The sequence below is a fragment of the Lampetra fluviatilis genome, chromosome 12, assembly GCF_964198595.1.
Source record: "Lampetra fluviatilis chromosome 12, kcLamFluv1.1, whole genome shotgun sequence".
In the NCBI taxonomy this organism is placed as follows: Eukaryota; Metazoa; Chordata; class Hyperoartia; order Petromyzontiformes; family Petromyzontidae; genus Lampetra; species Lampetra fluviatilis.
Window position 1 is genome coordinate 14,415,018 of NC_136286.1, and position 27,796 is coordinate 14,442,813.

The window sequence follows — 27,796 nt, forward strand, 5'->3', positions numbered from 1 at the left end:
ACAGGCCGTTCAAAAATTAATTCTAAAACAATGTTATTTTCTCTTTGTATATGTACATCCAGGCGTCCTTCCTTGAAAAATACATCAACTTTAAACAAACTCGCACATTGCGGTTATGGACCAACATTGTAATTCACTCCTAAGTCATGACTCGATTCAATGGTGCAGTGGATCACGTAAAGCTATAAACGCAGGAACCTGCGTTCGATTCCCGGCCACAGATTGACAAACCGGTAAAATATCTGAAACGGTTATGAACCAACCACTTCGCCAATCTCCACTGACCAACATGGTGAGGTAGAGTCCACCAACACCCCCCGCCCCCACGTGATGTAAGGAAACTTTCGTTCAGCACGGATTGACAACAGGCTGTAAACGATGAGGATTATTACTATCATCGATTTACAAAATGTTGTAGGTGTCACCAGACTTACACCACGTTTGTTGCACGAAAGGCCAAGACATGTGTCAAGGGCACTGTTGCATGCAACTCAGGCTGCTAAACCCAGGTGCTTGGGGCAGGCACATATACAATGCCACGTGCGCATTTCCTACTAATGTTCTTTTTATATGTTCCTGTATGTGTTCCTGTATATGTTAACTTGTGTGTGTGTTCCTGTATATGTCAGCGTGTGTGTGTGTCCCTGTACGTGATTGTGCATTCCCTACGGAGACGGCGGCCAGAGTTCGATTCCTGCTCAACGTCACCATCGGTGACGAACGTCTGAACCGTTGATGGGCCTCCCCTCGGTCGAGCCAGCCATAGACGAGCACCTGGTGCGGTGTGTCAACACAGTGCCGGATTATCCTAGTAGCAAAAGTAGCTACATATGCTACTGGCCCTTCACTTTCAAGGGCCCCGCGCTAAATTCTTTCAAACTATCAATTCTGGTTCAGTGATTCTGCACTTTGCTCTATTACTATACTGCCTTCAACTTTTCTGAACGACTGGGTGTTTAAGGTTAGCGATTTGTCGTATTATCTGGCTGTATATCAAATGAAAAAATACAATTACTTCACCATGAAAGGCCATTTTCTATATTTATGCATTTTTAATTCATGGCCCCTTTATAACATATGCTACAGGCCCCGCACTAGCTTAATCCGGCACTGCGTAAACATCGTTCGTACCGGGGAGACAAAGGCGACCCCTCGTGTGCCGTGCCGGCCTTAATAGGTGCTCGCTAACAGCACTTGCCCCCTCGAGACTGCTGAGGCTACACGGAGGTCGTTGTATGTCTGTTACGTTCCTGTGTACCCGGGGCTTGTCATTGTGGAGGAGGCCAGTGTCTCCGGTTCCTGGCGTGCATCACTGCTCCAGCTGATCACGCCGGGCTAAACCAAAACGCAGCCTCGATGGCAACGCTTCAAGGCCAAAGTGTGTATGCCGTGCAGTGTTCATTTGTCTCAAGGGCCAACACAGAAGCGGATAATTAACAATAACAACCTAACTACACATTCTTCGTGTGTTTATGTTTATGCAGTGACATATTTTATTGTACAAAATAATCGTCAGCGTCCTTGCGGAGGATATAGCGAGCAAAATAAATACGCCTCCTCACATATATACACGTCCATCCCTCCACACCGGTGTGCTGATGAGAACGTGAACGGCAAAACCGGTCCTGCGTTTGCTTGTGTTGTACCTATGCTGCTGAAACTATGCAGCATAAGGCCGTCGTGTAGGCTGTTTGAAACACTCTTTTGTGATGTCGTCACCGTTTTCGATATCGCTGCAAGTTGCAGGGTGGGTGTTTTCTTCGCCGCTGAATCTCAGAAACGTGTGAGCGGTCCACGTGAATTTTATTTAGAGAGGCATAGCACCCTTGTTTTTAAAGACATTGTACCCACCGCATAGAACCGTAGCGACACGACCGCACTCTACGATAGCTGGTGACAAACTGTGCCACACACCCTCCCGCATGGCCTTGTGGGAGCCTAGATACCGACAAAGTTATTTTTTTTTTCTGATTCCGTTCCGATGACGTACAGGTGCGTCATCGTAACGGGAAAGGGATAGCAGTCGACTTGGTGCACGCGTTACCTTCTCCATATGCTGGTAGTGCGTGCCCGCCGCTCCCGCCCCGCTCTGCTCCCTGGCGGCGCTGCCGCCCCCCTCCTGCCTGGCCAAGGAGCCCCACCTGTGGCCCGACTTCTCCACCTCCGCGGCGACGGTGCACGATCTCCCGGCGCCCCGCCGCCACCGCCGCCCCCCCCTCTTCTGCCGGCGGGAGTCGCGAGCGAGCGCGCGTTCCGCGGGGTAGCTCGCGTGCATCACCCCCGTGCCTGACACTCCCAGGGGCTCGAGGGCAAACGGGAGCCCGCCCAGCACCACCAGTCCGCTGCGGGCAGCACGGGGCACACACACGGGGCAGCAGGTGGACAACGCTTCGGTCAACCGCGTGCGAGGGTGCTGCTGCGGTGTTAGCGGCGAGCCCGCCGCCCCCCCTCCCAACGATTGGGCATGGCAAGGTGAGGCGTGGATACTCCCACCTCTTCCGAGATGTCTGGCTAAGTGTGGAAGAGTAGGCAAAATACCCCCTCGTAGCGGCTCCTTAGGAGCTTCCTGTCGTGGAGGCCCTCCTGCCAGCAGTGGCGTGAGCAAGCAGTTGGCCACTGTCTTCAGTATTTTCCCTTCACATTTTTGAGTTTTCCTGTGGAAACTCCACTTTATTCGTCAACGAAAAGTCCCCAAAAATAGAAATTGGGCAAACATCTCAAATCCGTGCATTCCTTAAAAAAAAAAACTTCCTCGTGCCTCAGTTTTCTGGCTAATAACCTCAAATTATGTGAATGGTGCTTTTGGCATCTTGGTATAGAGCGGGATGATTGTTTTCTTCTCCAAAATAAAACTCTTGATTACGCCACATGTTGGGCTACACAGTGACCTGAATGTCACGTTACTTCTGTAGACATTTTAAAGGATTAAAATTGAATTGCATCATACATCTGTGCACACCAAAGATGCTCTTAACTTTGAGTCTATTTGCCGAACAAACCGTAAGAGCAGGGCTTGACCAAACTAAGTGCGGTATGAAATAGTAAGCATGAACCTACCATACCCACATCTGGTATTCGCGGTTTATTGAGGTATATTCTCGACTTGAGAACCCAGTTTTATCTTGGGCAAGAGCCCTGGAATTAGACCCATATTGTCGTCAGTGCCGACTCAGATTGTTTCCACCCAGATGAAATTTTGGCTTGGAGGGTTGCTTGACCATACTTCACCATGCTGGTCATTGGGAGTTTAAAGGGGGGACACTGACCAGCTCAGATATAATTTTCCACCGACACAAGCTGCGGCTGGTAACCACATTCAGCTTGATAGCGCAGTGCGCTAACTCCTGCGCCACCGCTCCACCCCTATTACATCTGGGCCGGACAAATGTGTCTATTTAATGGGATTGCACGTTACGAATAATAATTTCTGTCCGGCGACCGAAGTTTGATCCCTAGCAATGGCTCACATCAGTGACACGTGATGTGCCACTGTGGTGAAGTATGGTCAGACGAACCCATGACCCAGACGGCATGGGGAGACTTTCATTATTAATAATGTCCAAGTGGTTCAGCTGGAGGGTGTTGTTGTAGTAGAGGACTCACTCGCAGTGCAAGCGTCAAGGGTTTAAATCTCAGGGGAAGGTCAAACTCTGGTCTACTAGCATCTATATAACGGAGGTGTGTGTGACTGCAATAGATGAATATTTGCACTCACTTTGTGTGTGTTTTGTATGCCTGCATCTGGTGAGCATGTGTGCGTGCCATGTACAGTGTGTTAGAGTGGGAGTGTGCTGATATGCTTGTGCATTACGTACATACCGTACTGTATTTGAATGAGCGTGCACATGCGTGCGGATTACATAGCAGTACGTTAGGACGTATGCACGATGTACATGTAGCCGTAAGATTTTAATAACAAGTGCTCACAACCCTTGCCTGAAGAAACTAAGAATAAGTGGGGCTAATGCAACTTTTCAATTTCTGACCGTGTAAGACATCTGTGGCGTGGATTTCCCTCCGACTGGCACAGCCTTGAACGAGTAATTGGTTCGGTGTGGCCACGCCACCCGCTCGACTGCCTATCGGTCGTAATCGGAACTCGCTAACCGCACTCGTCCCCACAGTCTACTTTGGCTAAACAGGAGACATCTTCGTGCCATCATCTATAGCGCCAGTGTGGACACGTGCACACTTGAATGCATTCTTCCGCGCGTGCCCGTCTGTGTGCGCAACTGCGGGAAGCGGCTACCACATGTATGTCCGGTGGCGGGACGTGCAAGAGGTCGTGGGTTCGATCCCGACGCTGACGCCTGCTGCTGTATATGTTTGGAGTTTGCGGTGTTTCTCTCCCCGTGGTCGCGCGGATTTTTCTCCGGGTCCTCCGGTTTTTCCCTCCACATTTAGAACCGATGTGCGCTCAAGAGTATTTGCCTGCGATAAATTTGGACGTGACGAGCCACTCCGTCGAGCTATCGTCTGTGACGGCCAGGGTGCTTCTGAAAGAGCGCTGCATGGCTCAGTGGGGCCTCACCTGACAAAGTACAGAAATAGCTTTTAGTTTTAGTTCACTTTGACTTTCGCTCTCTCCCTTCGCGTGCGAGCGATGAAAAAGCCGAGGAGCGGCCACTCCACGGGCGCCGCTCACCGAAGGCGTCCGCCGCACGTGCTGGCAGAGACGGACGAGCCGGGAGCGCCCGCCACGGCGCCGTGGTAGAAACAGTGCCGCTGGTGACGGAGAGAGAGGGAAAGCCACTGGAGCCCAGCTCCAACATGCAAACACGCAGTCGCCGGCCGATAACATACAAACATGTAAACATGTAAACACGCAGTCGCCGGCCGATAACATACAAACATACAAACATGTAAACATGCAGTTGCCGGCTAATAACATACAAACATGTAAACATGCAGTTGCCGGCCGATAACATACAAACATGTAAACATGTAAACACACAGTCGCCGGCCGATAACATACAAACATACAAACATGTAAACATGCAGTTGGTGGCCGATAACACCCGAACTTACAAAGGAAGACAGAGCTTTGGTGATTGTTCCCGCGTGTATGCGCGCCTCCGATTAGAACGGTTGGCTACGTACGGTGCGAAAAGTTCAACTTGAATGCATACATACAGTTCCTTGGTGATTGTGAACGACGCTATAACACATTAATCACATTTTGTGTATATATATGTACATAGTGTTTCACACGTAAGTGGGGGGTAGCAGAGAAGGGGTGACCTCCCATTTAAAGAAGGTTTATTGGTAGTTTAACAGAAGGATTTTGTTTCCCGAGTAGATGCCACGTGGAAAGGATTAGGGTAAGGTGAGAATGATCTGTAGGCCGAGGCGAGTGATCGTAATTGGGTTAACCGAGCTCGACTCGTCATAAAACGTAACTGGAGTAGCACGACCAACATCATCGCTGGAGAGATGTCATCTTATACGGATTTATATCGCGTCTAACTCGAAAGGGGCGTCGATCAAGGCCGCCAGCCGTTGCGCCTATCCCGACATTCCCATTAATTTCTAGGCTGGCCATGAGTAGCGCTCCCCACCCACAGTTCCCCAACAGTCGCTCCGCTTTTACAGAGGGCGTTATGTGCGGGGCCACGCGAGTGCAGTGAGTGTTGGCAAAGTGACCATCCCTGGATTCAATGCCCGGTTCTGCATCTGATCTGGGCTTCCACGAGATCAATTTAGATTAAATATCAGTTTTTGTATAAATATATTGAAATAGATAGGCAAGTGTGCGTGTGTGTGCTACAGGTTACACACCACGTGCTCGTGTGAGTCCTCTTATGGGCCCTCACTCACAGAAATTGGCCCAACAGTCGCGTGACTTAATGGGGGGGGGGGGGGGATCTTCGAAGACGATGAATTCTTACTGTGAGGTTGGGTCGGCTGCTTCGGAGGATTCCGTCTTGCCCGTAGTGGGACTCCACATACCCAGGGGACACGAGCTCCCTGCGACGCACAATTGGAGACGCAGCGTAAGCCGCACGCGCAGACAGCCTCACACGGAGGAGCAACCCGTAAGCGCACACATTCGACCACGTGCGCTGTCACGCACAGATGCACATTGTTCGAAAGAATATCACAGATGTAAGAATCACGACATTGCTAAGATATGAGCAAGGTTTGGAGAACATAAAACATGTTACCATGCTCATATGTAGACTTTCATTAGCAGCACAGGAAACTAGTTCAAGATTTAACACCTCGATTGCATTTGGAACAAGTTTGTGAAGTCCTTTGTTTCTCCAGGTGAGAGTCCGTGGATATTGACCGTCTCTTTTGCGAGAGCTCATGAATGCAGTTCCATGCTGTGGCACCTGCATCACGATGACGATGATGCCAGTGGACATTTTAAAGGGCCACTTCGAAGCAAACTTGCACACTACCAGCCGAGCAAATGATGGATGCCTCATACACATTTTAGAGCACAAACACCGACTGTGGAAATTGCAGAATTGATGTCAAATTGTGTGGCACTTTCAGCGTTCAGAATGTTATTTTTCCATGACGAAAAATGCAGGGAGTCGTTATACACGACAGTATTCATGGCAGACATGGGTGTCCTGCAGGCATGCCAAATACGACACGTTATTATTAGATTACATTCACACGCAGAATGTTTTAATGAATATTATGGGCGTGCGTGATTTCCTGGTCTATCACGTGGGTGCTGCCCTGTGCTTTTAAGGCAGTGCTGTTGACGAATGTTTTGAGTTGCATTGTTCATTGTGCTCGTGCACCACTGCCAATGCAGCAGCACCAAATCACTTTTGTTGTTTAACCCCATTGGGTGTTTACATTTCTTCAAACCCGGTCTGGATCGAACGCGAATCGCGAGTGGCTGCACACAGATGCCCTGAAACATTTCCACACGCAACGACCGTCGCGCGTCTGCACTTTGCAGGAGACTCGAGAAAAGTGAATACACAGCGCACATTCACAGTGTTATATTTAACCAAAGTTAAGATTTCTTTGAAATAATGTGTTCCCGTGGGAGGTAATTAGGGTGAGAACCGAGAAAAGGAGAACGTTTCGAAGCAGGGCAGAATATCGCGGTGACAGCGGAGAATGAATAGAGAATTAATGAATGTAACAAAGCAGTCGTGTCGGCCAGCTAAACAAAACGCCTCCGGCGACTCCCGTTATAACTCGTGATGAGCAGTCTAGACGCGTGCTTCCCCTCCCGGTGCGCTGTGGCAAAGTGGCACGGGGCGCGCCACCATCCCCACTCCTCCTCCACTCTCTGTGGGTCGCGTACGCAGCAGCAGCAGGCAGTTGCCACCCTGGGCCCTCTCAACTCTACGCATCGAATAATATGATGCATTTATGAATCAACTGAATTATTTGCACAAATATGGCAACGATAACAATAACAACAAAAACTAGAAGCAATGTAAATGAGAATAAAAAACGGACAAATCCAATTAAATAATGACCTCGAATCACAACCATTCGTTGAATATCCGTGTGCCCACGGGTAAGTCAACCAGTGAATGTAATTAATTAGATGAATTTAAAACACCGCCGCCCTGTTTTAATCAGGCTATCAGCCGATTAAGGGACACTGAGTGTTGTGATTGGACCGGGCTAAGATACGAACACAATTGCTTTGTCCGTCTCCTTTCGGGAAGAAATGAATGCCATGTGGTGGCTTTTTCATCATCATCATCATCACCCTCAACTCTGAGCACAGCTGTCGGCCAGGTGTAGCACAGACAGAGAGGCCTGACCTCTGAACCCATGGCAACATCCACGCTCTCCCGGTGTCTGCCCTTGACGACAGCCCACGTGGCAGTGAATCCGCACATGCTCCATCGCAGCTGTTGCTCGCAAAGCGGCGAGGCGGTTTATTACGAGGGGCTGCTGAACCAAAAGCCTTCCTTCTGTTTTTCTTGTCCTCTAAGCTGAACGATTCACAGTGTTCAAGGGCAATGCCTTTGGCGCAGGAGCGAGCGATTCGGGGGAAGGGATATCCTCGAGAAACGAGTGCTCGTTACTTTGTGCAGCGTTGGACGTTGCCAGCCGAAACTCGTATCGCCGTGCGGAACAAGTTTGTAAGAGCTTTTGTGAGGAAAGTGCACTTGCCCCATTGAATACCAAGCAGAGAGTGTGCCACCGTCTGGATCTCGAGTCCAGGCACCGTTTGGGAGCAACTGATGCACGCGAGCAGGCGTCAATGTTGACATTCACGCGCTGATCGGAAAACCGCGACGTTTTTCTGGCAAATGTTGAACACGCGACACCCACACAACCTCCGAAACAATAACGCCACAGCTGTTGATGTCACAAGACGCAATGCGTTATGGGATCTATTTTTTTAAGTGTCACGGTGGCTTGTTGCAACAAGGTCACGTTTGAATTTGGGAGTAAGAGTGTCGTCATTCAAATTCAATGTATTACTTATCAAACATTGGATAATGTCGAATTAAAAATAAGCCATTTTTGCTTGTTTATTGCGGCCTCCTTGGCTGTGAACCCGGAGAGTGCTGCACATTGCAGGGCAAGTGTCACACACAGGTCACCGACAATAACACAAGTCGTGACGCTACATTTATGATGTATGCTAGGCAACAGTAGTCTTTCTCAGATCACCAGCATCGCATTCTGGTTGGGTGTGGATTCCAATCACTTGTGCTTCTCAGCATGAGCATGGAGGCGATTGCTTTGTTTGATAAACGGTTCTTGTCTGAGCACAGTGACGTTCTAGGCATGAATGAGGCCACGTGGCACTTAAACCAATCACACAGCACATCTAATGTTCGATTATGAAGAATACTCCTAAAAATTAGGACCTGATGATATCGATTCTTAGAGGAAAGGAGTTCGCATTGAAACAATGTCACCATTCAACTTTTACGCACAAAAGTTGCGTGCTGGCTAGCATAACATCTCGACGCTTTATTGTGAAGATGCCGTGGCTTGCAGCGGAGCTCTGCTGCTGCTGCTGCAGCTGCGCTCGACATCACAGGCGGCTGTCGTCAGCGAACAGGCAAAAGACCCCCACCGGACGCTCCAAACTTTTGCGAGCCCCTCACCGGATGACGCTCTCGTTTCGCTGGTGGACTGGCGGCGCCAGGAATCTCGGCACATCTGGCAAGGAAACCCGAGCCGACGGCCCCGCGGAGGAGGAGCCGGACCCTGCGCCGCGCCGCATCGTAGCAACCGCCGCGTGCTCCAGCGAGTCGACGCGGCTCGCCCCCCCCCCCCCCAGCGCCACTAAAACGTCGTTTGTCAGTGCCACTACGGTTAGCGTTCAGTGACCGCTTCACCCCGGTGCCAAATTTGAATTTTAAATCTGCCCGTGACTTCACCCCTTTTATCAATGCCGGCGGGGTAGTGCGGCGAGCGGAGCAACGTGCGGTGCGGTGTGCAGCGAGCGGAGCCGTGTGAGTGCAGCGTGCAATGGTGCCCGACTGCGCTACCGCTCCTCCTTGCTGACCAATGTCACGACACACGAAACGGCAAGGACCCCATCCCTCGCCGCTGTTGCCCGCCACTCACACACAGCGGCACCGCTTCACAATCATAATTCACGCAATGAACCCACCTCAACGAAAGCCCTTCTCCACGAATCGAGCCCCACATCGCAATCGTAACCGCTGTTCCTCAGCTCTAATTCTCGTGCACACCAGCCACTAAAACATATTCCTGCGGAGGGAGCTGGTAGGAACGTTGGGTTGCTCGGTCAATGGCCAGGGTCAATGGCGGCGTGGTGTATTCCGCAAATATGCCCGACTGTGAGGGTGGGCACAAGCCGGCGTGAGTAGGTTAAACGTTGAGTTTTATAAGGGCACCACGGGGTGACCAGCCCCTCCCCACCCAGCCCCTCCCCACCCTCCCCTCCCCACCCAGCCCCTCCCTCCCCACCCAGCCCCTCCCTGCACGACGGACGGACACAATAATCCCCTGTGGGCTGGTGTAACCAGGAGGTTCCTACTAGTAATAACTCCCATGCCCAACTCTGACCCGAGTTATAGGAACGTAAAGATATCCAAAGCCAACTGTAACGGTTCCTAACCAAGGCCATCACTTTTAAGTGCAATCAATTTCTCTCACTCAAACACTCCAAGTTTTGTTGTATGGAGCGTCGGCGTTCATGCAAATAGCCATCTCCCAATCAGCGAGGAGCCACAGACAAGCTGGAAGGCAGCCAGGCGGGTGAGCCAGTGCCAACAATGGCCCAAGCTCTGCAGTCCTCTACATGTGAAGATGCATCCAGCCAATTAATGAGGGTCGAAACACGTGGGAGGAAATCGGAGCACCCAGAGAGAACTCACTCGCGCGAGGGGGAAACGCGCTATTCCATGCAGAAGGGACGGCTGATATTAGTCCGCGCTATGCTGTACCGCCTTCTCCTTGCAAGCCAAGGTATGTATGCATGTACGTTGGCCTTCTTTCGCACCGCACATAGCCAACCATGCTATTCAAAGGTGCAAAGGTATGGCACCTTAGCGCCCACAGCGAGGGAGTTTTGCAACATTGTTGCGATCCACAAACCCTCGGCTGCAGAGTGCTCTCCACAGCGCCGCTAATGCTCATTTTGAACATGTAATTAGATCGGTACTTAATAAAACAAGGCACACAGTCAGGACAGGAGTTCCCACTGCCAACGGAACCCAGTGTTGGAAGGGAAACTTCTAAAGTAAACAATATACTGATTACATTGGAGCTTAGGTAATCTGTAATGAAATCTGTTACAAGGCTCGCAGTAACATGGGTAATTGCTCATTCTATTAGCTTTTTCATTAAACAGCAATTGTTTTAAAATCGTATGCTATATATTAATATCACCACCATCATTATTAGCATGAGGCAAAGGCAACTTTTCAAAGAGTAATCACTTCAGCACTTGCTGTGTTGTATGGGCCAGATTCACATCTTGATAACAGGAGGGTAAGACATTGTGCCATGGAGATTTGCCTGTTATTGGTAGTGGAGACGTGGGCATGATTCCTCTACAAGATGGAAATATAGAAACACTCTTTAACTTATAAATTGGGGCCATGTGTTTTCTTGCCTGAGCAAAGCTGAAGACAATAAGTTAATGAAATTTGGACAGAAGAAATAAAATAGTGATGCGATGGTGCGTCATCTGCAGGCTTTGCAACAATTTTACAGTATCGTGTTAAGTTCCGACGTCCAGTCGTGACCATCTGGAGATGCGGAGAGAAATATCAATCCCGTTAAATAAATATGCATGATCAGGTGACTTACAAGCAACAACCTGGTCAATTTTTAACAGGCGACTTGTGTTGACCTTGAGCACGGTTGGCTACATCCGGTCCAAACGGAGTTCAACATGCGCACGTACGCACAACACACGCGGTGAGATGATCGTGGAGTTTGAAATGTCACGGCTGCTCACCTGTTCCTCTGCAGGTTGAGGACGCGCGGCTGTCCCGCGACCCGCACGCTGTACCGAGCTGCCGCTGGAAACTCCGCCTGTTCACACGCACCGCCGCCATGTGGCATTGGGTGAAAAGTTGCCCGCGCAAAACTCAACCGGGCCAGTTTTAATCCTTTCTTCTCCTCACTTTGGTATTCAAAGCAAGTGCACTCCTCTGGATGCTGCCGTGGCGGCACTGGTCAGCACACTGAACTCACGACCCCGAGGCAGCTGAAAAAACGGAGGGATTTCCCTAAATCCCCACGCCCGCCTCTGCCCACGCAGCAGTGTCAATGGGTAGACCGCGGTTATAGTCGATGGGCAGAGGGCACGCGCAGTGGGGTAAAGTGTGGGTGCTCACACGCCTCACAAGACGTCAACAGAGAAGAGTCGGCAAATACAAACTAGAGGTGCCGGAGGGGGGGGGGGGGGGCTTGTCGGCAGTGCTGTGAGCGAGCGATTGCTGGCCTGCAATATACTCCGCTTCTTGCACGAGACTGAATCAGAATTAACAAGTTCAGATTCGGCATAATATCGGTCTCGTGCATGAGGTATATTCAGTGAAAGTTTCAAATATGAATCAAAGCCCTGATTGCATGTCATTAACAACGTAACAGGAATATGAACCTCTCGCATGTTCAATGTAGTTGCATGCGGTAGAGACTAGAGACTAAGAGTTGTACGTCAGGCAAGAGCGGGCAACATTGAAGTTTATCTTGAAACATGGCAGGAAGACGTGGCTGGGACAGGAGGGGCATGGACGCCCGTTAGAGGCGGGCAGACTGGCGATGCGAGCGCGCTAATCGCATGGAGAGGTTAGTGACCAACGGAAAAGCAGAAAACCCAGATGGTTAAATCCCACAGCAGCTGTGGGAATTAACTGTGGGATTTAACGGAAAGAGCGATGGAAATTTGAAGCGCCGTTGACAACATTGACAGCGGTGACTTCTTTTGACCTTTTTAGGTTCAACTTGCTTACAAATACTGCACAATCTTTTGTCTTAAAGGACTTTAAGGAAATCATGATGCAGTCCCCCGTGTGAGAATCACTGCCTCTAACCCTCATAATTAGGGGTCGTCGATGATGCATCACAGCCAGCTACTGCCATCAACTCCCATGAATGTTGGAGGCACGAGACCCCAGCCACCTAAAAGTTTGAGCAACGCACCGAACATTATTATTATTATAATAAATCACACAAATAAAACAACGTGTTAATGCTGCTTCAGCAACATCTACAAATAAAATCCATTCAAAATGTAATTGCGTTACTCTCTCACAAACATTGCTAATGCTGTGGACTGTCTAATGCCCTTCCCGAAGGCCTGTCAGACTCAATGAGCCTCCGTCGCCATACTCGTCAGGAAGCATTCCTTTGTGATGTGTAGAGTGCTTCACCATATGTTCATCATACGTTATTTGGACACAATAATTTTAACCCTCATATATAGGTCACATTGAACTCTATCTCGAATTCTCGTCAACCAGAAAACTGAGGTCTTCAAGCTCACACACTGGAGAACCTGGTTTCTTCTTGAGTGAAAGCCAAAGATTCAAACCCTGATTCTCAGAATGCTGTCTCTATTCATAGAGCATCAAAACGCAATGCGGGTCCTCATCTTGAATGAGCGGCCGTAAATTGTCTGCCCAGCTGTGGTTGTGAAACGCAGAGCCACAGGCAAACACACGAAACTGCAAAGACACGAACACTCTGTCCACTTGAATGAAGGATGAAACACGGACAGCATCCCGCTGGGAAGCACGCTCACACCGCAGGCCTCCACTGCTGGATTCCACGCGCAAACTTTGACCCATATCCCTGGATGCACGTCTCCTCTTGCTTTCGTGCATTCTTTGGTTCAGGAAATATAAAATACACGTCATGACATTTCTCTCCTTTTTTATTGATGCAAAAAATTGGATATATAAAATAAAAAAATATATAAGGTAATTGTTTCTTTATTTTTACATCAAAATGGTTGCGGATACCAATTTCACCAAGCGGAATTTGTCAAGTTTGTCTTGGACAGCCAATGCGATCCTGTGCCCAGTGCTTGACTGTAATTGCTTCCGTGAGCAACACGACCCAGCAACTTCCCTCAAAGGCAGGCAGCAGCGCGTTCAGCCTTCAGAGTATGCGTGCTTACGGTTCACAAACGACTGCTAAACTGCGTCTGTGAGCGTCTATGCTCCCGTGCAAAGCACGCTCACAGTTGCGAAATCTGCGACAACATCAAAACCAAACATCACCGCGTGGAATAACCTGGAAATGACACCACAGCTCTTCCCTTGGCACCCTTCAGAGTTCGACGCATAACACGAACTCACAACACGTGCACGCGCGTCATCTGTATGACTGAGGTTGCGGCTGAAGCTTCCTCTTATCATCCAAGTCAGTCTGATTCGCGGGAAACGAGAACTAATTTCGCGTTAATTGTGTTGGCGGTTGTTTAACGCGGCCATTAGCGGCCAGGCTGAGGCCGTCACCTTGCTAGGGCCGGGCAGCGAGGGCTTGCTGCTGGGTGGCTGCCAAGGGGCTCAATGCTCTCAGTGCCGCGTGCTCAGCGCTCGTCTCTTCAGGCACCCCAATGTGGCAGCTCGCTCGCCCGCCTAAGTTTATATGAATGTGAACCGTATTTTTTCTCATTCATGGTTCAAATCAAGATGGTATATAAACTTAAAATGATTACTGAATACCATCATTATTTATGCCACACAGCTGCGTTCGATGACAAATTAAGCCATTTCCTCTTGCCATGTAATGGTCATTAAATCATGAAATTGTCTTGTGACTAAACAGCCACGTTTTTAAAAGTACAATTTTCTGGCTTTTATCATCACAGTTTTCCCATATGTGCTGCCAGTCAAATCACTATCATGGAACCATAACAACCTTCACCTCATTGGTGTGAGAGGGCATTCCTTCGCCAGTCAATGCCTCGCTATCTGGCTCAAGGGGCTGCGCAAGCCAGAGGAGGATGATGACGGAGGTTGGAGCTGTGGCTACTGCAGAGGTCGCAACCGGGTACCCGATACCCATACCCTACCCGATACCCGGCTACCCGTACCCGGCCGGGTACGGGTACGGGTACCCGTTTGCGACCCTGGTGCGGCCGGGTACGGGTACGGGTAAGGAATCAAAACCCGTTTGCGACCTCTGGGCTACTGTGCTACTGGGGTCATTCCATGCTGCTGCTGATGATGATGATGCTGGTGATAACAATTATAGTGCTAGGTATGATGGTGATGATGCTGTTCAGAGCCTGTGAGTTATAAGAAGTGCACAATGAACTCTGTTTGGGAGTTTACCTGAGGGTGCTAGAAAGGCCCTTTATACAAGATTAGAATGTGATGCGCCATGATACAATCACAGTGATGTTTCCAAAAATCCATCAATTTAGGTGCACATTGTATCCCTCAAAGACGGTGGAGCTTGATTAAAAAAAAACCCAAACGTGGGTATAATTGTGTTGCCAACGCAGTGGTGAGTAGCCCGGCTGAGAACCAAGTACCAATGCAGTGGTGAGTAGCCCGGCTGAGAACCAAGTACCAATGCAGTGGTGAGTAGCCCGGCTGAAAACCAAGTACCAATGCAGTGGTGAGTAGCCCGGCTGAGAACCAAGTACCAATGCAGTGGTGAGTAGCCCGGCTGAGAACCAAGTACCGGCTGCAGGAACCCCCTCGAGCCACGGCTGCCACTCTCGCACCGCACGCGTGCTCCGTGCCCCCCCCCCCCTCCGTGGATACCGTCCCCACCACAAACGAGACACACGCCCTGCCCGAGCCGACGGCGCGGCCGCCACGTGCTCGCTCGAAGCGCTGCTCGCTGCGATCGTGGAACAAAGAGTGACATCAGCCCACAGCTGGGGGAACACGTGCGACGCGCCCTGCTGCACGTTCCATGCACGCGCGTTGGAACCTCCTCGGCTCCCAGAGGCACGCCGCTTCTAGGGTGAGGATGTCACTGGAGCGTAACGATCGCAGCGAGCGATCCAATAGCCCGTTGGCTGTGAGCTATAGTGGGGCAGGAGAGACCCTTGTAATCCTTGCCATTTGCATTCAGTGTTTTTACTTTGTTTCCGTTGGCAATCCCTGATTTACCTGAGACACGCCGACCTCCGATGGCTCTCGGAAGCTAAAGAGGGTTAAGCCTGGTTAGATAAGGGCGCCACAGTGGCGAGATGTTAACTACCTCGCCTGGTATACAGACGTTTCCATGTTCTCCCCGTGGTTGCGTAGACTTCTCTACAGGTCCTCCGGGTTTTTCCCTCCACATTCAGAAACATACGTTTAGAGTATTTGGCTCCTAGAAATATCCATTTGATAATCCACTTAGTTGAGCTATCACTTGTGGCCAGGTCGCTTCTGAAAAAGAGCTTGATAGCTCAGTGGGCTTAACATGGTGAAGTAAACATTCGAACAATCGAATAGAGGATTGGATGCTGCCAGACAATACCCCTGGTGTTGTATGCTTGGGCTGTGAGCTAGCCATGTGATGGCCGGGCGACGATGAATTGTTGAATATATCTGTGCGGAGCTTTAACTGCTACCCTCGAACGTGTTGATGTTTGCCTGATACCCAAGTTTCCTCCAACATGCTCAACGCTCATTCATGGAATTGGCCAAACATCCCAATGCAGGACCCTTCTGAAAATGTGTTGACATCTCATGAGGCTTTTGAGCAGAATAAAGGGCATTATTAATTTTAAGACGCAGCAGCATGGCGCTCATATTCTTGGTTCTTTCGGTAAAGTCACGTAGATAGACAAAAACAATTTTAAGCAAAAAACCCACGACGTTTTGATCGCAACACAAGCGGTATTCTTCAGGTAGAGAGAAAAAAGGGCATGGCGCTCATTTGTTGAAATCTAAAAAAGGCTCCAGCCATGTACATCGGTGGCAATAGCCATCTGAAGGTGTTCAGCACCTCCCCTTTGCCGAGTCGAACTTACATGAGCATCAGGTATAATGTGTCAGCACTGGGGAGACAAAGACAGCCAAGCGCGGTGCCGGGCACCGTACCACGTCGCGTTCCACGCCAGCTTCCACACGAGTTCCCAAATGCCACTCGCGGCTGCGACCTCCAGGGGGCTACCTCTGGGAGGAGCTCCATACCACGTGGGCCCGGTGCTTCTACCTGTGTGACGTGGGGAAGCCGTGGTGGCGCGGTGGTCTCGCCGATGCGCCGTGGGACGAACACGTCTCGCCCGCTCCTCCGCCCGAGCGGCCCGCTGTGCACACTCTCAGCTTCAAAGCCTGGTGGGGGCCGGGGGGGGGGGCAGTCACAAACCAGAGCCGAGTACAAATTTAATGTTAGGACAAGAAGGCAGCCACCGCCAGCAGCAAGCCTGGTGTGCGTGGGAACGCCGTTGCTTAAACTCAGATCTTTTGCTCGGCAGGTCTGGCGCAGGCAGCAGAACGAGTCTTCGGAGCTAAAGGAAGCAAAATGGAATTAGAATTAGAAGGCGCGTTCTAAGATCAAACGCTCAGGAGTCAGATCGCATTTCCAGCGTCGATTCTTAAAATATTTGCGGGGCTCCTCGAGGCCCCAGATGTTGCTGCAAGGTGAGAGACGTCTCCTGTGGGTGGGTGCAGAGGGCTGATGAAGAATAACGAGCGAGGCAGGTCAGGAACGGAGGCGTGGGGAGGCTATGCATGCAGGTGGGAAACCAAAAAAAATAGATTGTGGCATTGTTTCTTAAAGACGGCGGCAGAGCGGTGCCAACAGACAGGTCTGTTCGACTTCCTCTCGCGCTCCCTACGCCTCCTCCTCGTCGTCGTCGTCACCCCGACCCCGTCTTCCTGCCGACAGCCACTCGCTCACGCACGCTGAGCCGGGAGGGGCCACTTTCCAAATATACACACGCGCTCGGCCCTCAGACGTGAAGTTTCCCCTGCACAACGACTTCTCCGGATGAAGGGAGGGAACCGTGGGTCTCCCAGCCGCTACAGCTGTTGCTACAGATGAATACAATGATCGTTATTCTTTGTTTACCCAAAGCATAGCACGGTTGGCAACGAACGGTGCGAAAGAAGTTACTTTTACACACGTACGTTCATACATACAGAGGAAGGTCACAATTGAGGACAGTCGACTAATTCCACGGGTGGTTTTGAGAATGTCCCAAACCCAGAGCACGCACATCCAGATTGAAACATCTGCTTGATACACTGCCTCCTAGCAGCAGCTTATCGCTGTGTGGGTGGGTATCTCATGAACATGATTGTTCAATCTCTATGCCATCTACTAAGTCCACTACAAAATTGCTGCAATTCGAAGCTAAATATTCATCCCTAAGAGAAGACCTCTTGTGTCATAAATTTCACGAGGTCCATGTAAGTACAGGCAGCAACATTAACAATTACCCGATAAGAAGCTCATATAGGAATGAATGCTATTTTATTTAGTGCAGTAGTCCCCTGGAATTATAATGTTATCGCTAACGCGTCAGCAGGATACACATCAAAGATGCTCAATCTCGTTTACACAATCTGACGCATCCGGAGTCTGCAATGTCATATCCAAAAACCTAAATCATTGCCCAATTACGTTATGTAAGTATCGCCGTGCCTCTTGGTAACACTGTCCTCTCTGCAGACATGGGACATTCTTTGGCCATTGGTGTTTGGGAAATGTTCACTGTGGGAAGGACGACCTCTTTCAGCACTTTTTTTTCTCGAGCTCACCCCACCACCCCTTGATTTCCCCCTCATAACCGCCACCGTTACTTTTCCCTCTTCATACTCTTATTATGCGGCTTTCACTCATTCCCCAATTCATTCAATCCATTCATCGTCATTACTGCCGTTAATTTCACTCTCACCGAATTCACGCGTCACAGATTTGTCCCAATTGCTTCCTTTCATCTATTTCATTCACCTCATCGCCACCATCACACACACACCTGCACCGTTGTGAATGCTGTGCAAAGTGCATCGTGCAAGGCACTTTATACATTCCTTTTAAACAAGAGAAGCAACTCAAGTGGTGTTGTACTGCATGTAGGAAGAGTCATGCATTTCGAATGCTATGATGATTTCGGACACGATTCCAGTCAGAGACATTTTATAGTACTGTCACGTGATTGTCATTCTTGCACGCCTATTCCCTGGTTTGAAGTTCCAAGCCATTTTTGTTTGTTCTATATAAAGCAGAGATGCATTGCAAATTCCAGTCGTGCAGTGTCTATCCATTGCATTATGGGCAGTGTGCGTTGGGTCATAACCAGTCTCGCAAATCAGCTAGTCCAATTACCTAGAAATGAGCAAAGCTACCAATCATTATTATCATTACAATGTATTTATTTTCTGATTTGCCTTCACCCGTGTTTGTTCTAAGAGTAATATGCATAACTTTGCGGTGTTATTCCGGCAAGCTTAAAATAGCTCCATTAATTTACCTATTTATGTCAAGACGAACTAAATGGCTGGTTGCATTCTGCAAAACCTTTGCACAAATTACAGCGGGCTTTGAAATGAGACGAGAAAGCCACTTCCTGTTACCCTTTTACGTTTCCTCGGCCGGAATCAATGTACAGCTGCAAGAAATCTGAGGAAACCTTCGCCCTGTTTAAATGTTAATGCAAAGAGTGCAAGTATTGCAAACTATACACAGTTTAAGTTTTCTGAAGGTATGTCTTATTAAAATTATTCTCTAGTTCTGCGATGTAAAAACAGGGATTCGTCGCGTACTGAACTTGTGAGTGTGTCCACATCGTGTGGGGGTTCTCCAGGCAATGTGGGCATGAGAATCAAAGTACTGCATTCCCTTTGATCTCACGATCTTCGACTTTGATATGTGAACCTTGAAAAGACTCTATAACAAAACTAACTTGGATATATTCGTGATTTTTTTTAATTGTTGGTGTCATGACCCATCCCTGGGTTTCAGAACCAATGAGGGTTCAGGGTGAACTCGTGCCCACTGTGTCGCATAGCATCCTCGCACACGTTGGCCAAACACTCGGGAAGACAACGCCATCTACAACGATTCACACAATTTCTAGTTTCTCTACAACAGGTCTGTCTTGCCCACAAGCGCGCAATTCAATCCCAGGATCGGAGCCGTGTTGCTCATGAGCGGGGGTCGGCAAACTGCGGCTCTCTTTAACGAACTGCTGCTGCTGCTTTGTGGACGTTATTTATGAAGGACCACCACCATCTCGGAGTCAGCACAATCATTGCGGCTCTTGAATTATTGAGTTCGTTTTTTAAACAGAATTCGAAAAAAAATGTCTCTTCTTGTTATTTTGGTTGCCAATCCTTGCCTCATGCACAGTGTTTTGGACTTCTTTGGCACCGTACATGGCTCACCGTGCTCGTCGGAGGTGCTCTGACAGGGCCACGGCGTTATCACCCAAGGCCCTTTGGTCACCACTAATAGGTCAAAAAAATTGCACGTGTTCTCGTTTTAAAACAATTCACTGCACATCATCTCTGCTGAGTTTGTGATATTCACTGACCCTCATGTGACCGCGAAAGGAAGCATTAATGAGCCACCGTGCACGTTTATTTTCTCTGCCCTGATCAGTATTCACGATCGCGCTTTCTAGTTGAAAACACTCCATCTGAGAGCCACAAGGAGAAATGTGTTTTTTTTCTCTTAGCCATCTTTTTTGTTGTCGCAAGTGTAGCTGACCGTTTTTAAGTTCACACAGAAATACCATTCCACTAAATCTTGATTAAGGGCAATACACAAATTACATCAATGTACAATACTTCCTACTGCAAACGAGTGTGGGACGATGCTTATCTCTATTGAGGGCCCTGGGAACCAGCGGTGTAAATTCCGCATTGCTATGGCTGAGGCGAGTCAAACTGTTCATTTAAAGTAAAGGTTTGCATTATTCATAGTTTTGGCAGGAAAGTTTAGACCCACAGTAAGTATAATATATATTGGGCGGGACACCCCCCCCCCCCAATATTCAATATGCTCAAAATGTCCCCCCCAATATATGGCTATAAAATAGATTTCTGTTCATATGATTGTGGTTATGGTTGTACTTTATTAGTCCATAATCGCTGCCATTACATACAATGAAACAAGAAAAGAAAAAACAGAGCAATGTAATACAATACACCATTAAACATTATTGTAAATAAATTTACTAAAACGTCCATCCCATGTGTTAGTGATTTTTTAAAAATATTTTAGGCAGGAAATTCGTTTTAAAATTTAGATTTTTTTTTTCTGGGAAGGGGGGCCCCCCAGACCCCCTGGAAGATTTGGTCCCCCCCAATGTTGACTCCATGGCTACGGCCTTGGTCTATTCCTCACTACAACAACGACGTGTGCACTGTGCGCTGTTGGACCGCGTGTATGAGTCACATGCACAAGCTTGCCCCGATGAAAATTACGGAAACTGTTTCGAAACAAAGATATTTTTCATAATCAACGTTTTTGGGTTTAGATCGCGTTATTTATAAATGTGTCGTAACCCTCCACCACCCGATCTAAACCCAAACACGTTGATTATGAATAATATTGGTCGCGAAAGCCTACGTGTTAAAGATATTTTTGTCAGTCACGTGCATGCATTTCAAGGGTGGCGGTTGACTGGAAATATATATGTTAAAATCTTTTTGTTGATTTTAAATACATATCTTTGAGGTTGGAGACAGCAGGTCCGGTAATGATTTTAACTGCGGCAGTACGTGAAGGAGTCGGGTGAAGTTGTGGACCGATGATCTAAAAACTTGCTACAGAGTGCCACGCTGACGACACCCGTGAGTCAGTGCCGTGGGGTCGTGTTGATCGCCATTGAGAGTCCCCGCGTGGGGAACGCTCCATGAACCATGAACGGCCTGCTGCTGGTGCCAACACTTTACAATGAAAGTTGAGTCGCAGTGAAATCCCACAGGTGTCAGCAGCGAGCACAACTTGGGTTTGCACATCCTCCGTGAAGTACTTCGAACATAAGAGCTGTGTGCAGCCCCAACATCTACACGGACATAATGAAGGCACTGCTGTGTTGGCAGTTTGTGAAGAAGCCCCAATCACAAAACACAGCACTTGAGCATTGCCTCATTCTGTAAAATCAAACATATATACAGTGGAAACTCAACTATTTTAGCTTTTATTTTACCAGGTAAGGTCCGACCTGACCACAAATGATACCTCAAAGAAGTGACTTATCACGTGCACATTTGTAGCAGCTGCCACCTACTCTAAACGCGTGATTCTAAATGTGGGGGGGGGGGACCGGAGAAAAATCCACGCGACCACGGGGAGAGAGACGTTCAAAGTCGAAATATACAGCAGCAGGCGTCAGGGTCTTGATCGATTCCACGACCTCCTTGTATGCCAAGCGAGGTAGTTAACATCTCATAGCCACCGTAACTGGCTGAAAAAGGGTAATTACCCAAAACGTCAAGTAAATTTCGATTTTAAGCTTTCGTGACTGCAGGGATTCATCTTCTTGGTTCTTTCGGTAAAGTCACGTAGAAGGGAAGTAATACAATGATAAAAAATTATATTATATTATTTTATTACGTTTAGTTTTTATCATTTTATTACTTCCCTTCTACGTGACTTTACCGAAAGAACCAAGAAGATGAACGTCAAGTAAATAATTTTATTTTTGGTGATGAAGGATACTCATGACCCCCCCCCTCCCACCGAAATATTCAGGGACGTGAAAATCGCTCCACAGTTGCACAGCCCTAATTCGAGGTCTGTGTCCCTAAACCTCACGAGGTACATGAACAAAATGAAAGCATACGGTGTAAATAACAAGTTCCAACTACACAGACGTGTTAATAAGTACACTCATAACATGTAACATGGTCGCAGACTAAAACGGCGACACTATACGCAGAGAACTCCACAGGTGTGTTCAGTGAAAGCTCTGAAGCACCAGGTCCGCGTGCTACAACACAACAGAGACTGACTAAACTACAGGGGAACATGCCCTGACACACACAGATACACACACTGGGAATGAACACCTTGAAACACATGGCGACACAATGCCAAAACAAGTGTGAATTCTCAAACTCGACAAATATATTGAACGCTGAACTTTTCACGCACGTGTATCCACTGGTCTAGAGTGTTGGCTTGTGCACTGAAACACAGAGGCAACACAACACACAGGCACTTACACTGACACACAGGTACATACACACACACGCAGGTAGAGACACTTTAATACACAGGTACACAATGGAACACACAGGTACACACACACTTTAACACACAGGTACACACACATGTTGACACACAGGTACACACACAAACACACAGGTACACACACTTTAACACACAGGTACACACACTGACACACTTTGACACACAGGTACACACACACTTTGACACACAGGTACACACACATGTTGACACACAGGTACACACACAAACACACAGGTACACACACTTTAACACACAGGTACACACACTGACACACAGGTACACACACACACAGGTACACACACACCTTGACACACAGGTACACACACTGATCCTCACCTGCCCCCTGCCCCACGTGCCAGAGGCTGCACGCAGCTGCGAGCAGCAGGGGGCCCAGGGGCTCCATGAACCCCCTGACCCCCCGACCCCTCTGGACCCCGTCCCGAGACCCCCGTCTCCTCCTCCTCCTCCTGCTGCTGTTGCTGCTTCTCCTCGCTCCTCGCTCCTGCCCTCTCGGTAGCGCGACAGGATGAGGAGCAGTGAACCTCAGCACTGATGACGACGACTACGATGATGATGATGATGATGTTCCAGGGTGCAGACTTGAAGTCAGTTGCTGCGCCGTGAGTGCAGTGGCTGGCGATGCACGGTGGTCTCGGGTTGAGTGGGAGAGGATGGAGAAACGAGAGGGGATGTGATGGGGTGTGTTGCAGCCCTCGTCACCCCCCACAACTGCCAACTTCTTGCACCCTCCCACCCGCTTCCCTAGCTCCTCCCCGCGCCCTGAGCTGGACTCCAAACACTCGCCCCCCACCACCACAGCCATCATCATCATCACAGCGAACCAAACTCGGGACACACGCCAACAACAACAACGACATCGACGTCGCACGCGCCACGGAGGCAAAGACGCAGGAGGCCCGCTCTGACATCCTGTGGCCAGTTGCTGGCAGTGCATGGAGTTAGGGGAATTGGTGGCGGAAAGGGGTTCTCTTTTAAGGTCGTCAAATCGGTGTTTCGCATTGCTGGTAAAGCGCGTACAAAAAAAAATCGGTTTGCATTTTTTACTGAGAAGTTAACTTGGAATTTTTTTTTTTACTGAGAAGTGAAGGGAGCGACCGTGGTGTAATGGTTGTCAGCACGCTGGACTTCCAATCCAAGAGTTGACGATTCCGAGAAGTCTGCTCAGCGTGGGAGGTGTGGACAGAACATCACTCTAGAGCTCCCTCGTGAGTAGTCAGCAGTGGTGTCGGCGAGAAATTGCAGGACTGCACCTTTATCCTGCAACTGAGAAACGAGACAAATGCAGCACACGGTGACTGCCACTCTCGAGGGGGCTCTAGAGTGGCATGGGCCCTCGTACCTCGTGCACCGCCTGCCAATCAACGCAATCATTACTAAAATTACATTGGAATCGGTTACCGGTTTTTCGATTTCAGAATCGAGTCTGAAGACAGTTACCGGTTTACCATGAATCGTTCAACATCCCTTGATTTGGAAATAGGTTTTCCCCTTCTTTCTGGCAACAAAATTGTTGTGTTAAGTTGTTAAACACCAAACTGAAACCTTTTACAAGGAATCATGTCTGCATTAACCGCAATACTTGTGGTCAGAATGCAAACAAGAAACATACTCTGATAATATGATTTATCATTGGACTACGGAGAGAAAGCGCCGCTTGCCGTCGAAATGTCTCAAGTGCAGGGGCACGTGGTTTGCCGCGTGCAGGTCACACCAGGCAGCACTGAACTCCCTTCCTCGGGGGCTGCAGACTCTGCAGCGGTCGCAAACGGGTTTTGATTCCTTACCCGTTCCCGTACCCTACCCGTACCCAGCCGGGTACGGGTAGGGTACGGGTATCGGGTACATGATTGCGACCTCTGGGATGAAGCCATGTTGCAGGCGCGGGTGGGTTGATTCTAGGAACTTGAATTGTGAGAAGAGACAAGACGTTGGGACATGAGTGACAAACAGTTACTCACCAGTGACTCACGGTCTACCCGTACCCGTACCTGGCCGCACCAGGGTCGCAAACGGGTACCCGTACCCGGCCGGGTACGGGTAGCCGGGTATCGGGTAGGGTACGGGTATTGGGTACCCGGTTGCGACCTCTGCTGCAGAGTCTTCAGGCTTTCGCTTCAACTGAGCTCGCAGTGAATCATTCGACGCGTAATGCGCACGGCACTCGCTCGCTCGCTCGCCACAGACCAGCAGGAAGACAGCCGCGCGATGAGCCAGCGCCAAGAGTTGTCCAAGCTCTGCGGCCCTCTATATATGAATGTGTCATCGGCGAATTAATGAGCGTTTATATACGCGGAGAACATTCAAGCGTGCGAGGGGTGAACAATCCCATACAGACGGAAAAGGTGGAGTCCACATTTTTGCTGTACCGCCTTCTCCTGGCGAGCCAGGGTATGACAGCGTGCAATGCAAATCGACGTGAACCAAGGGGATATGTCACGAAAGGAAATGTTATGCGACTGGCTACAGGAGTTTTAAGTACAGTCGTGTGTTCAATATAGATATGCTGTTGTCTTTTTCTTCATAGAATACTTTCTAGAGGCGGGATAGAACAATGAGGGGACATTGAATCGTGGATACCGGACAGAGAGGAAAAGAAATGTGAATAATTGTATCATTCGCCCGTCAGCAGCCAAGGATTACAAACGGTCGGTCTGGCATCGTGAGATGGGCTTCAAAGCGACAAAACCCGCACGAGATAAGAAAACACAATCACTGCTTCAAACTCAGACAGGAAGCTTTATTTGGAACTCCACTAATCATGCTTTGAAGCTCCCCCAGTAAACAGGCAACGTTGGGGGCCGTCCATAAATGACGTCACGCACCTAGGGGGGGGGGGGGGGGGTCAGACATTTGTGACGAGGGGGGGGGAGAAATATGACGTCACATCAAAATGCGCAATTTTAAATAAATATAGACAACACGTTCTACTTAATTAAATATACTTTTTGATACATGTTTTCTCCTACAACATCAGAGTGCAGCGCCACATTAAATACGCACTACAATGACAATAGTTTAAAGCGATTTGAAGAATGTTTTATTTGGGGGGGGGGGCAGAGCTTTGTGACGTCATATTTGAGGGGGGGGGGTCTGTCTTTTTGTGACGCCGTGTGACGAGGGGGGGGGGGTCAAAAATCGTCCAAAATCGCGTGACGTCATTTATGGACGGTCCCCTTGGGCCAACGTTCGTCCAATGGTTACAACCACATACCAACAACGTTGGCCCAACGTCGGTAAGTTTACTGAGCAAATGTATTGGTGGAAATGTGGCTGGGTTGTGAAAAAACAGAGCAGCACCCTTCCAGCTTCTTGGTTCTTTCGGTAAAGTCACGTAGAAGGGAAATAATAAAATAATAAAAATACAACATTATAAAATAATTTTAATTTACTCTATTATATTATTGTATTATGTTTTATTTTTATTATTTTATTATTTCCCTTCTACGTGACTTTACCGAAAGAACCAAGAAGATGAATCCCTGCAGTCACGAAACTTTAAATTTAAATTTACACTTCCAGCTGCAAAGTGCAGCCGTGTTGCTGCTTGGTGTTGAGAGGGCCTGACCGCCTCGCTTGTTAGAGTCATCTTCACCATCATCATCCTAACCAATGGGCGACTACTGGGGCGTGGATTTGTCATCAATTAATTATCCCTAGCATCGCTTCACAGAGTGCTCTCTCAGTCCATGGATTGACACTGATATAGCGATGGGAATTGTGTGAGATCTCATTTAGATGATTACGCTGCGATACATTTGCACATGATAAGCCACTTTGCTGAGCTATCATTCGTGGCCAGGTCGCTTCTGAAACAAAAGTTAATACCTCAGTGGGCTTCACCTGGGAAGATACAAAGGGTTGAGTTTGATGTGTCTGTTTCTCAGTGGTTTGTTTATGTTTCCTATACATTGCACTCCTACGCCCCTACTGGACATCCGTGAAAAAGATCTTCACAGCTCATGGGATTCCTCCTGCAGGCCAATAAAGATGATGATTCTCACGTGCGGGATGAATGCTGTGAGGGAGCCCTAGGGGCCGTCCATAAATGACGTCACGCGATTTTGGACGATTTTTGACCCCCCCCCCCTCGTCACACGGCGTCACAAAAAGTCAGACCCCCCCTCAAATATGACGTCACAAAGCTCTGCCCCCCCAAAAAAAATAAAACACGCTTCAAATTGCTTCAAACTATTGTCATTGTAGTGCGTATTTAATGTGGCGCTGCACTCTGATGTTGTAGGAGAAAACATTCATTAAAAAGTATATTTAATTAAGTAGAACGTGTTGTCTATATTTATTTTAAGTCGTGCATTTTGATGTGACGTCACATTTCTCACACCCCCTCCCTCGTCACACATCGTCACAAATGTCTGACCCCCCCTCCGTGTGACGTCATTTATGGACGGCCCCTTAGAGTCCCTCCAGAGCTTGTTTTGGCCACTCGTCCACGCTGGCCAGACAACTGGGACAGAGCGGAATGACCCACACGCGACGTGATTGCGTATTAGTGCGCTGGCTGACTCTGGGGCTTATTCACTCCGCATCAGGCCACCTGCTATGAGACGCTGCTTGCCGGCCGCTTGCGTTCAGATATTCCCTGCGAACCTGCCGGGGGAGGCTTGCTCGCAAGCTGTCTGCACGGCCTGGGAATGTCGCGCTTGTATTGCGTACGCACGATTTGACGCATTAGCGCAGGGAGGGGGGGGGGCGTGGGAGGGCATCGGGCAACACAGCATTCCACGTGCCCGCTGCTTGGATCGCATGCAGTTCCAGCATCGCACGCACGCGCACGCTCCCACGCGCACCTCTTGGGAATCGCGTCCCTTAAATGTGGTGGGTGGGTGCGACACACCCACCCCCCCACCCCGCAGCCCGGGCGTACGCTCGTCCATGTATGCAACTGTGTGTGTGCGTGTCTAGTAGCCACGCACACAAGAAGGGATATCTTTTTTTTAGACGTCCGTTTTGGAATTCTGGTTGGTGCCCGTGGAGTCCGTGGCCGGGTGTCGCCCTTGTAGCGAGGCAGTCGGGCAGAGCAGCATGTTGAGGGTGGCTGTGTCTCGCGGTGCCAACCTCCCCTTGGAAGAGGGGGACTTGAGCGACCCCTACTGCAGCCTGCGCTTCCAAGGTGAGGGACTCCCCCCCTTCACCCACTGATCTTTTTTGCTGTGATCCCTCCCTCCTCAGTTTCCTCCCTTTCCCTTCCGTGCCTCTCCCCTCCCTCACATCTCTGTAAACC

The 27,796-nt window shown here is 49.1% G+C and overlaps 1 protein-coding gene across 1 annotated transcript in view; it reads right to left on the bottom strand.

Moving 5' to 3' along the window:
* The window catches only part of LOC144935275 (zinc metalloproteinase-disintegrin-like MTP4), a 70,987-nt gene extending 47,713 nt beyond the window's left edge, over positions 1-23,274 (bottom strand). Inside the window, exons 1-6 of the mRNA XM_078861845.1 lie at positions 22,873-23,274; positions 16,543-16,661; positions 11,384-11,460; positions 5,889-5,967; positions 4,646-4,725; positions 2,045-2,342 (exon numbers count right to left, since the gene is read on the bottom strand). Of these exons, the coding sequence (XP_078717971.1) occupies positions 2,045-2,342; positions 4,646-4,725; positions 5,889-5,967; positions 11,384-11,460; positions 16,543-16,661; positions 22,873-22,939 (720 nt within the window). The 5' untranslated portion in view covers positions 22,940-23,274. The remainder of the gene's footprint in view (positions 1-2,044; positions 2,343-4,645; positions 4,726-5,888; positions 5,968-11,383; positions 11,461-16,542; positions 16,662-22,872) is intronic.
* Positions 23,275-27,796: the final 4,522 nt, after the last annotated feature.